General features: G+C 33.8%; 1 protein-coding gene across 3 annotated transcripts; it reads right to left on the bottom strand.

Moving 5' to 3' along the window:
- Positions 1-499: 499 nt before the first annotated feature.
- LOC120085219 (protein FAR1-RELATED SEQUENCE 5) lies at positions 500-4,263 on the bottom strand. Of its 3 annotated transcripts, XM_039041113.1 has the most exons (4): positions 4,246-4,263; positions 3,925-4,144; positions 3,302-3,777; positions 500-885 (listed from the first exon to the last, which is right to left on the bottom strand). In XM_039041113.1, coding segments are annotated over exons 2-4 (651 nt in total). In that variant the 5' UTR covers positions 3,926-4,144; positions 4,246-4,263; the 3' UTR covers positions 500-711. The 3 variants fall into 3 exon arrangements, with proteins under 3 accessions (XP_038897041.1, XP_038897042.1, XP_038897039.1); XM_039041114.1 differs by lacking the exon at positions 4,246-4,263 and having other exon boundaries at positions 3,302-3,803; positions 3,925-4,203; XM_039041111.1 differs by lacking the exon at positions 4,246-4,263 and having other exon boundaries at positions 3,925-4,203.
- Between the last annotated feature and the right edge of the window lie 7,741 nt (positions 4,264-12,004).

Genomic DNA, 12,004 nt, shown 5'->3' with positions numbered 1-12,004 from the left:
CGTTACATTCAGTCTAGATTTTTTTTAATTTATTATTTATTTTATTTTTTTAATGTAGATTGGTTAGGTTAAATTTGTTCAATGGATCGTTTCCTTCATATCTTGTGTTTTGAGGTTCATTTGAGTGATAAATGTCATTGTGGAGGGGTGATCATGTGAACATTAAGAATAAAAAAGAATATTTTCCAAGATACTAATATAAGACTCAAAATATATTTTGCCCTTAAGAACAAAAAGCTAATAGCATTTTGAACTTTTAAAAACAAAAATTTTAATTTTAAGAAAATTTTTATAAATAGAAAAAATGTCAAACTATTTACAAAAATAATAAAAAAAGTTTATTAGTGAACAACTTCTATTTGTTTCAATCACCAATAGACTTCTATCCGCCTCTATAAAAAAAATTAAAATTTTGCTATTTTATTGTAAATAATTTTCCATTCCATAGATAAAGGAGGATTGCAGCTTGACTCTTCCTTGGAAGAAAGAGAGGACAAAATGTTGGACATTAATTTTTTTTTTAATCTAAATTATAATATTTCCACATCGGATTATTAAACTGTCATACAAGTCACGAACTAATGGGAGAGAAAAGGGAAGGACTAATGAACAAATATGTCTAAACTCTGAACTATAAACCATAGACAGATATATAAAAATATATTTTCTATATGCATTCTATTGTTAGCTATTTCAAAATGAATTGTTTTTTTATTCAATATCTTTCAAACTTTGAATAATGTAATCTATGTTTCTTGATAGATGATTTGAATGTTCCTCCATGTCTCTTAAAATCATGGCAAGCTGTTCTTGATAAGCTGCACATCGCTTTCGTTCTCGCTGTAGTTCGGCAGTTAGTTCCCGGATTTTTGCATCTTTCTCATCCTGAAATAATAGAAACAAAACATGAAAAGCTATATAAACAATCTATGTTGTACACTATCCAAAAGGAGGAAAAAAAAATCAAGACACTTCCCTTTTTATTTACACATTACCATGTGCTAATAATATTTAAGAAATGTGTTTTGCTGGGGGGAGGGGGTTTTGTATATAGCATGAATACAGTCATTCTGATCTACATAAGAGAAAGAGAAACATGCTCTAAAGTCTAAAGCTCAATTGGAATGCTTAGCACAAATGTGTATTTTTAAGGCTAAATTATAAAAATACTCCTGAACTTTGCCTTTTGTTTCAAAAGTATCCTTACACTTTCAAAAGTAGCAATCTTACCATTTACTTTTCCTAAAGTTTTCAAAACAACCCTTGAAGTTTAGAATGTTGAAAAGAAAATCGATATGGCATTCACCAGCAACTTAAGAAACACAAATTCGGATATGAGATACGGATACGACACGACACGGACACGGCGACACACCATATTTTAAATATCTAGGACACGACACAACAAGGATACGTTTATTAAAATATATTTTTTTATTTCTATACCAAAAGAAAATTCAAAGTAAATGGGTTAGTGCATTTATATGCTTAAAAGACTTTAGTTTGATATATTTCACTCAAAAGTTGTTATTATTGTCATATGTGTGTTTTTAGTTTATTCAACAAGTATTCAATGCATGTCTAAAACACTTATTGCACTAACAAGTATCCGATACATGTCCAACAAGTGTCGGAGTGTCCAAGTGTCCGACACATGTCAGACACGGACACGCTAGTCAAATTAAAGTGTCCATGCTTCTTCGCCTACAATGAAGTGATTATGACTAGAACGTTTGTCTAGATTAAGTATGAAATAACAACATTTAGACACGTCGACTTTTCCTCTAATATTCTAATAGTTTTTCCACTCCAAAGTTAGTTTTGAAACATTTATGAATGGTCAGAGGTAATATTGCAAGTTTTAAAAGAGTAGGAATATTTTTGAAACAAAGAACAAACCTCAAGGGTTTTTCTTATAATTTAGTCTTTTCTTACCCATCTAGATTGACTGCATTTTGTTTGACCCTCTCTACAAAAAATGGGCATCATTTCCCATCATGTTGTATTGAGTACGACACATAGGACATTTTGGAGATTGAATCTTCAACCTCAAGGAAAGTAATAGGTACCCTAGTTAGCTTTTCTCATATTGAAACTCATTAGGGTTTTGTCTGGCTTTTCCCACTATCTAAATGAGCTGCAAGGCCTTAAAGTTGTTTGAGAAATAAAAAAGGTCAACACTCAAAACCAAGTAGGACCAGAAACAACCACTATAATCCTGGTGCGTTAAAATTGAAAATTTTTTAGTCTAGAGTGGGAATACAGTGCCTCCGGTGGATTCTAATATATATGAAAGCTCAAGACTCAAAAATCATCATATTAGCCTATGTGGATGATCTGATCATAACAAGAGGCACACCAAGAAATTCAACAAAGAAGATGGTTATACCTATTTGTTCATTTTGAAGTGAATGGACTTGGGAAGCTAAGTATATCATTGAACCAAAGGTAGAGCACTTAGAAAAGGGGGTATTTCTGGAAAAACAGAGTACGTAAAGGATCTCTGGTAGATAAGCCTAATATATATCTGCAAAAGCAAACCTATATAAACTAACAAATGATGAGTAATTTAGAAAGCTAAGAACTATATATTCTAAAATTCGATTATGGGATAGTGATTGGTAATGATGAAGAATGCTCCACCACACTATATATCTCCAAACCCCCAGCTTTAGTTCAAAATACAGATAATATGCCTTACACTATTGGCTAATGGCTACATCGTCCAAATTTTATGAATTGTCAAAAACTCTTACCTAATTCATTCAATAATTAAATATCTTCATATTCTAATCCACAACTTGAACCGACAAACTCAACACTTATTTGACACCCGAATTCCAACAATTTCATCACTTCATACCAAATATAGACATCTGATGAATTCCAGTGACACTTTTCCTTCACCGAACACAAGCAAGTAATTTCATACTTTGAGTTCCCCTCACATTCTCATGCTTCAAATGTTCAGGTTTTTGTATTAATAAAAATGACATATTTTCAGGGGTGAAAGTTTTAAAGGCCGATATCAGTATCCTGAACACTCTCTGAGGCTCCATCAGAGAGAGGAAAAGATAGAAGTCCTACAATATTTAATATTACATATATTTATATAATGGGTGCCTTAGAAGTCCCTTCCTGCTATCAAACCGTTTCAATTGTTAAGTGCAAAGGTAAAGATTATAACAAATATTATTCCAGAACAGAGGTACGGAAACTGAAACTTAAGAGCAAAGAAGAAACTAGAAAAACGCATAATCTCAGCATAAATGAACACAAAGTGAACCAAAATAGCCCTTACCCGCGTGTGGGATAGAAGAACATTTCGACGAGCACTGGCCGGAGTAAGAATCAGTGGATGATTGTGATCCTTGACAAATTTCGTTACAACCCATTTTCCACTTTTGTCTTTCTTTACAACAACCATTGCCTTACACCCTTCCCTGGTTATAGCTCGAGGCTTCCTATTTTCACTTCTTTTCGGCCTCAACTTGCGAAACCCCTCTTTATTACAAACAAGCCGACGCCAAACAACCGCACCATCACGCATCGATCGACGAAATGCATCAACGCGCATAATAAAACCAAGGCGTGAAGCATATGCATCGTAGAAAACCTTGGCAGACTCCTCAGATTCAAACTCCATACCTACAAATGGCTCTGTATCTGAATTATTAGTCGCTATTGCCTCTGCTTCAGCAACTACTCTGGCAAAATCCTTCCCGTTAGGGTTTTCTACAACATCACCATCCTCAAGAACAGTGGGGATTCCATCCACTACCAGAAAAACAAGCCCAATTGTTCTGAATTCGTCAAATATAGGACAGAAAGAGATACAAATTCGAATAATTGAAGCGAGAATAGAAGAAATAGATGGCGATTGTCATAAGAAAAATATCAAGAATGCGGAATTGAGAAACTCACTTTGATTTCTCCCCAATACACGAAGTTGGGATTCACTGTTCCTTGATTATTCGAATTGCATTCGACGCCGAAAATACTTCGGGACCCAATTTCATTTCTCCGGTGTTTTCCGGTTGCTGAACAGTGAAACGTGAATCGAGAAGGTTTTAGTCGTTGAAATGGAGATCTTTGGACTGTTCTTCAGGCATGAGAGTGAGGATTATGGAGTTTGGACTAAACCCTGTAAATTTGAAGAACGTGAGATAATTTTGCTCCAAACCACCTTTATTATTATACACCAACGAGAACTAGTTGTAAGAGAAAATAGAGAAGTGAGAAAACCTAAATCCAAATCAGCCCGTCCAATGTTCTATTTTGATAAATTCACACTAATATGATATAAACAATAGGTTAAAAGAAAACATAAGTTTTTTAATAAAAGGTGAAGCATATTCCATTTTGGGTCAAAGTCGAGATAATTGTAGGAGAATTGGAGTAGATGGTAGTTTTTGAGGTTCCATTCAGAAAAATATGAGGAATAAGAATTAAGGCAACTCATGTGACCATGCACATGGCCGCAAATTTCAAAATTCCTGATTTGTCTTTGACTTGTTTGGGATGTTGTTGTTGTAACCACAAATACATGATAATTCCAAAAGAGAAAGCAAGGTCGAGATTTATGTACAGGGTAATTGTTTAGTTAATATGATCTCTATAGTTTATTATTATTTTATATTCTATTTAACCACTTTTCGAATTTATATCACCTTAATAAAATATCCACATTTTAAAACCAAATTTATATTTGAAATTTACATATAATATTAAAACTTATTTCCTAATTTTTAGATAACACAATCTTTATATTTTATTATTAAATTAGATTATGTTTAACAACTTTTCGACTCACCTTAAGAAAATATCCAAATTTTGAAACCAAATCTATATTTGAAATACCTATATATTATTAAAACTTCTTTTATCCATATACTTTTTTCAAATTTCTATATTGTTTTTCTCATATTCGTAATAAATTATGTGTATATGCCGAATTTTAACATTCCTAAAAAAAAATATCAGTTCCTAAAAAAAAGGCCAAATTTTAACGTTCCTAAAAACAATATCAGTTCCTAAAAAAAATGGCCAAATTTTAACGTTCCTAAAAAAAATATCAGTTCTTAAAAAAATAGTCATGTGTTGATTGCACAAGAATCAACACGATTGTTTGCTTGAACTATGCCATAAGTTTTGTTACGTATACAAAAGATTTCATCGATTTAGGTTTCCTTGTTCATTAACTTTTGCTATTGTTTTTGCTATGATTTTACAACGGGTTAAACACCTATTTAATGGTCTATAGGATGAAAATTCTCAATACCATGATTTTCGAGATTGTGATGCATATATTCCATCAAATTCATCGTTCCAACAATTTGTGGAATATATCCAAGGTAAACTTTTTCCCTCCGGTGAGTTACTATATCTCGTTTGACAATGTACCTGATTCGAATCTTATTAGTATTGTTGAAGATAAAGATATTTTGTGGTTGATGTCAATGTTATCAGATTCCCCCGAAATTGATTTATGTGTAATTGTTGACAATGTCTCATCTATTGTCCAAAAATCTCTAAATACACCGTATTTGAATAATGAATCGACAAACATTGATCAGTCCTTCAAACATCCTGCGGGCAACATTGAAATTGTTGATTCTCAAGATTTCGATGTCTTTCAATCTGGTATTCCCATTAGAGTAGATTTACTTTTTAGTAGCAAGTCTGTATTGAAGAAAGCAAATTATTTTCCTACTCTTAAAAACAGTTTCGAACTTACTACTACTAGGTTAAACAAAACTTCGTTTAAAATTCGTTGCAAGGATATGTCTTGTGGGTGGTATCTACGTACATCTATATATAGAGGGGGTGGTGTGTGGATTATTCTGAAATTCATCGATATCCATAAATGTTCTATTGACATCGTTAAAGATGGTCAGCGACAAGCAACATCTTGGATTGTTGCTGAATGTACAAAGTCATTTTTTGAAATGAATGACAAAGTCTCATGCCGACCATGTGATGTTGTAAGCTATATGAGAAGACAACATGGTGTAAATATAAGTTATGATAAAAGCTTGGAGAGGTTGTGAGATTGCCCTCAATTCCCTCAGGGGGACTCCTGAGTCATCATACACCAGTTTGTCACCATTTTCAACTCTGTTGATTGAAAACAATCCTGGTATGTTTCTCGTCTATATTTAGTTTAAGCAATTATGTACACTCTACTTTGTCTTGTATAATCAATCTAAATGTTTATTACTTATAGGAACATATACAACATAAAAATCTGATGATGAAGATAGGTTTAAGTATTACTTTATGGCGCTTGCTGCTTCTATAGATGCATGGAAATTTTGTTTTCTTATTATGTCAGTCGATGGTGCATGTTTAAAGAACAAATTTATGGGGACATTATTGTCTGCTTGTACACTTGATGGCAATTCGCAGATTGTACCTTTTGCATTTGTCGTTGCCGATTCTGAGAATGATGCATCATGGTCTTGGTTTTTTCGTAATCTTAAAGCTATTTTTGGGGATTCTAACGACCATGTTATTGTGTTTGATGGTCATAAAAGTATAGTCAAGGGTGTTATTTCTGTTTATGATTTTGCTGAACACGGATTGTGTACATTTCATTTGTATAAAAACCTTGTTAAGAACCCTAAGTCACGTCCAATTGAAGACACTTTCCATATGTGTGCAAGAGCATATACAATTGGTGAATTTGAGTATTACATGAGGCAATCGGATGCAATTGCTTCGTCCATTAGGATTGAATTAGAGGATGTTGGCAAATCCAAATGGGCTAGGGCATTTTGTCGAAGGAAAAGATATTCCTTAATGACAACCAATATATTTGAATCATGAATTCAGCTTTAAAGAAAGCATGTGAATTACCCATTATTGGTCTCATTGAATCTATCCGTAGTTTGGTTCAAAAATGGTTTTACAAACGTCGTAGTCATTGGAGTTTCTAGCATTCTGAATTGTCATCGCATGCAGAGAAAATTATTCGATCAGCCTTAAGGGACAGTAGGTCAATGGATGTAAGTATTCTTTTAGTTACACGATATTTGTATTCGATTGAGCCTATTATTAATAGTAAAATTGTAAGTTTATCGTCTTTATTTTTTTTTTTTTTAGTTGTACCCCATTAACCAATATGAATTTGAAGTGCATGATCGTTCTAACCAATTTGTTGTTAACATTCTGAATCGTACTTGCTCATGTCGGCAGTGGGACCTAGACATGATTCCGTGCTCTCATTCATGCATTGCATTGTCTCGTAGGAACCTTCAACTACAGTCATATGCACATGATTTCTATCATGTTTCCAATCTACGTTTGTTATATAGAAAGAACACGCGACCTATTGGCAATGTTCAACAATTCACTACAAGTCATGCAATTGGCAATGATTTAGTTCTTCCTCCTAATATCAAACGTCTAGCTGGGAGGCCTAAGAAAAAAAGGTTCAGGTCTTGTTTAGAGAACAAAGCTCAGTCTGTTGTAGTCGGTGCAGTAAGGGGTCATAATTGTAGGTCTTGCAAGGATCTCATACGACATTGAATGCACCTATAGTGTTATATCTTAGTATTGTTCTACTTTACGTTTCGTCTTCTTTGATGTTCAAACTTAATGCTATTTATGGAAGGAATTGTTATTTGCATTAATGATTGTACATGGAACTGAAAGTTAAATATTACTAATTTATGTTGGTTGTTCAGTCCTTTGTACTTTCAGTTCACAGAGACTAGACGATCGCTTAACAAGTCCAAACGATCGTTTACAAATACCATACGATCGCTTAAATTATCTACACAGTCGTTGAGTTCCGCTACACGATCAGCATGTTATATGATAGTCTACTCAATGCTAGACGATCGTCTAGCAAATGCTACACGAGCTCGGCTATACGATCGCTTAGCTCTGCCACACGAACGATGAGTAACAAAATTTTATACGATCGCCTATCCAATGCTATTCGATCGCATCACAATTTCTTCTACTACTTCCTTTCTTCCTTTCTTCTTTGGTTCTAACTTTTTTTTCACAGCCGACATCACAATTTAGATTTATGAGATTTTCAACCAACGTTCTTATTGACCTTGCTTTTTTTTTTTTCTTCAAATAATCCTGACATTTCTTTTTATCCTTGGGTTGTTTGCTTGAATGTTCACCTCTATTGTAGAAGCCGCTTTTGTTTGTTGCTAGTTATTGGAGTTGCATGTTTTTGCCCGGATCCCCATGCTATTGTCTCCGTTCCCCCCTGTTTTACATGTATGATTAAAATTTGATGTTTTCAAATACATTAAATGTAAATTAAAAATATACCTCGTGTCACTGTTTGAGAACTATTGACCCTTTACTTGTTTGTTTTTTTCTACCGGTTATTCCAGCTCCTCTTGATCGTTCGCTGGCTCTCCTTCTTCCTTCAGCTTTCTCTTTGTTCATGGCTTCTAATGTTTGATAAATGGCAGATTTTATTTCGTCATTTCTGTTTTCGACTCCTAAAAATGGCATTTTTTTATATCCCAAATGATTCGAATCTAAATACTTAACAGTAAAACCAATATAAAATATTTTCTTATTTTTGAAAAATCATGGTATATAAAGAGTGACGACCAACATTGGTTTCGTCTCTTGTACCTGCCATTTGAAGTTGTCCGGCAAGAAGCTCTCGAAGGTCAAGCGTCTAAAAGGAAGAGAAAGAAAGTCGAGAAAGAAATATTATTGCCGCCGTCGAAGGTGAAGTGTCTTCCGTTGTATGAAGAAAGAAAGCCAAGAAGGTGAAGAAGAAGCGTCTGAAGCGTCGAAGGTATTATTGTGAAGACAATGCCCCATTTGAAGATGCTAAATGTTTCCCTTATAAAAAATATAATGAAAATTTTTAGTACATATTAAAAAATCAAGAGAAAAAAAATACATGTTTGATCCTGAAGTTTGAGTTAGATTGCATTTTAGTCTCTTTAATTTTCAAACTCGACAATTTAGCTATGAGGTTGAGTGTATCATCATTATGATCATTTCATCCAATTTTACATTAAGTATATAATAGAAGCTAGGGAATTTCACTAATTAAATTGGAAAGTCAAAGAGAATTTTACCTCTCCAAAAATTCATTATTATCCCAAGTGCGCCAACTGATACCACCATTACCGCTTCATCTCATATGGGGTACTCAAATTCCAAATCCGGAATACAAAAAATGTTGGAAATAAAGAAGCATGCACAGTGGAAGTAACGGATCATAAACGTTCTAATTACATTAATTAACTAGGAATAAGCATGCAAAGAGAATTAGAAATACAACCTTTGTAGTTTCCACAAGGATCTTCGTCTCCACGAGCAATCGACACCACCAACGGTAAATCCTCGCTATTCTCCAGTTGAAGAACATGGTCGTGGGACCGAAACTCTAGTGAAAGATAGGAAATTTCACTAATTAAATTGGAGAGTCAAAGAGAATTTGTGGAAGAAATATATTGAATATTCAAGGAAGTATTAAGTTTTTAGTTTTTGAAAATCAAAACTTATTTATAAACAAAACACATGCAAAAACCCTTCTTGCATGGCCTCCACCTCAAACTCCATTAGCATGAACAAAATAGGTGTCAAGCTTAGCATAAGCCACTTCAAAACCCACTTGGTTAGTGGGAAAATCCAGCAATTGGATTTTTCCACTAACTAATTTTTTATTAAAATAAATTTATAATAAAACAAAATTTTGGCAAAAAAATATGAAATATTATTTTTCATATTTTAGAAATTATTTAATTAAAATTTTTTTAAAATAAATAAATTTAATATCACATATTAAATTGTCTTTGACACCTAGCTTTTGATTAATCACATTAATCAATTTTCAAACACTTTCATGCTAATATTTTATAAAAACATACTCTCCAAAAATAATTAATTCAATGTAAATTATATCTTATATAAAATACAATTTTCCTAAAGAGCGAATTTAAACATTTCAAATTCTCACTTCACCTAGTTCTTCAATTTTGTCTATAGTGAGCTAACAAGGAGATCTGATGGACCTACAGATCATGGGCTCCAACGATCCAAGACTAACCAGTCAAATCTTAATCTAGTTAATCAACATTCATTACTAACAGGACTGTCCACTATAGTCTGTAGTTGCACTCCCCTCACTATAGATATATTATGTGTCCATTTGATATAACTGTCATCGATTAGTTGATCCTTCACAGGTTATTCGTAACCTCAGCTAGGTCAATTACCGTTTTAATCCTAAGTTACATCTTTTCTCCTTAAGTACCACTATCCCTCTAATGAATAATTGATTTAGGATGTTAATCACTAAATCCATTCCCTTTCAGGCCAATAAGAGGATGGGGCCCCTTGTTCAAGACCCGGGATCAACCCTTAAGGGAACAACCTTTCTACTATCCCTAAAATAAGCATGAGTGAATTTCATCTTACAAATCCTATGTCTCCAACTATCTACCAGGTCTTATCCTGAAATGGGAGGAATATTGAGCAATGTTGTTGAGCTTACCTTCACCTATGCAGATCAATGGACAATCCCGAATAAACAGGAGTTCATAGACAGCTTAGGATTTAGCTCAAGTTATCTACATCATCAAAAAGTGAAATTAATCAGTGTTAACAGTAAACGGTGTTAATACATAGCAGTGATTATTTTGTGGTCAGTTTTACACAATATCATCATGTAGAATACCTCTACTTATTTCGTGGTCAGTCTTACACAATCTCATCGTGTAGAACACCTCCGCTCACATGTCTCTACATGAACGAACTGATCACATCATTTATGACACTTTACAATATTTGTAACAATCATAAAGCGGGTCGTATTCAATAGTATCTCCAGAAATAAGTACCCAACCTAATCCAAGTACTATAAACTATTTAGGCTATTTTACTCGAACTTGATCCAGTTTATGTCTCCACATAAAGTCCAAGTATTCATTATAATAGCCAAGGGTTCGTAGTTTATTGGATTTAGAGTTATCAATTCGTTTTCATTCAACAACATTTGTCTGAATAAACTTCATATATGTTTACTGTTTACAAACTATGAGTTTTAGGACATACAACCCAAAAAACTCCCACTTGGACTAAAACTCCTAATGGGTTACAACAAAGTTGAGTACCGTGAGAGAAAACTAAATACAATAAATTAGAGCATCCCATACCCAAAATTTCTCTCACTTGCCCTATTTATTCTACCCGTAGTCCTAAACTCTTCAAGTGACCCTTGAAAATCTTAGCTGGGAGGGCCTTTGTAAACGGATCAACAATATTGTGCTTAAACGTTATTTGTTTCACAATAACGTCTCCTCTTAGCACGGTCTCTTTGATGAGATGATATTTTCGCTCAATATGTTTTTCGTGCTTATGGCTTCTAGGTTCTTTGGAGTTTGCTACTACCCCACTGTTTTTGCAATACAAAGTAATTGATAGATGCATGTCTGGAACAACTTCTAGATTAACTAGAAACTTCCTAAGTCATACTACTTCCTTGGTTGCTTCACATGCAACAACATATCCTGCTTCCATTGTGGAGTCTGCAACGCAGCTCTGCTTAATACTTCTCCACACTATTGCTTCTCCATTTAGAGTGAACACCGATCCCGAAGTAGATCTCCTAGAGTCTATATTGGTTTGAAAATCGGAGTCAATATATCCTATAAGGATCAAATCCTCATTTCCATATACGAGCACGTAGTTCCGCGTTCTCCTAAGATACTTAAGGATATTCTTAACGACAGTCCAATGTGCATAACCAGAATTGGATTGATACCTACTGACAATCCCTACTGCAAAGCATATGTCAGGACGAGTACATAGCATTGCATACATCAAACTTCGGACTGCTGATGCATAAGGAACCTGTCTCTTATCCTTAACTTCTTAAGGTATCTTAGAACATTGTTCTTTTGACAAATGTATTCCATTCCTAAAAGGTAAAAGGTCTCTTTTGGAATCTTGCATCTTAAACCTAGACCACACCTTGTCTATATAAGATGTTTGAGACATAGCTAACATT

This window comes from Benincasa hispida, chromosome 9, assembly GCF_009727055.1.
Source record: "Benincasa hispida cultivar B227 chromosome 9, ASM972705v1, whole genome shotgun sequence".
NCBI classification, from domain to species: Eukaryota; Viridiplantae; Streptophyta; class Magnoliopsida; order Cucurbitales; family Cucurbitaceae; genus Benincasa; species Benincasa hispida.
This window is presented reverse-complemented; position numbering and strand designations above follow the sequence as displayed.

Bases quoted from the DNA above. Each gene is read 5' to 3' on its own strand.
- LOC120085219 (XM_039041113.1), bottom strand. The intron at 886-3,301 runs GTAAGGGCTATT...CTATTATTTCAG, and splicing joins TTCTTCTATCCCACACGCGG to GATGAGAAAGATGCAAAAAT.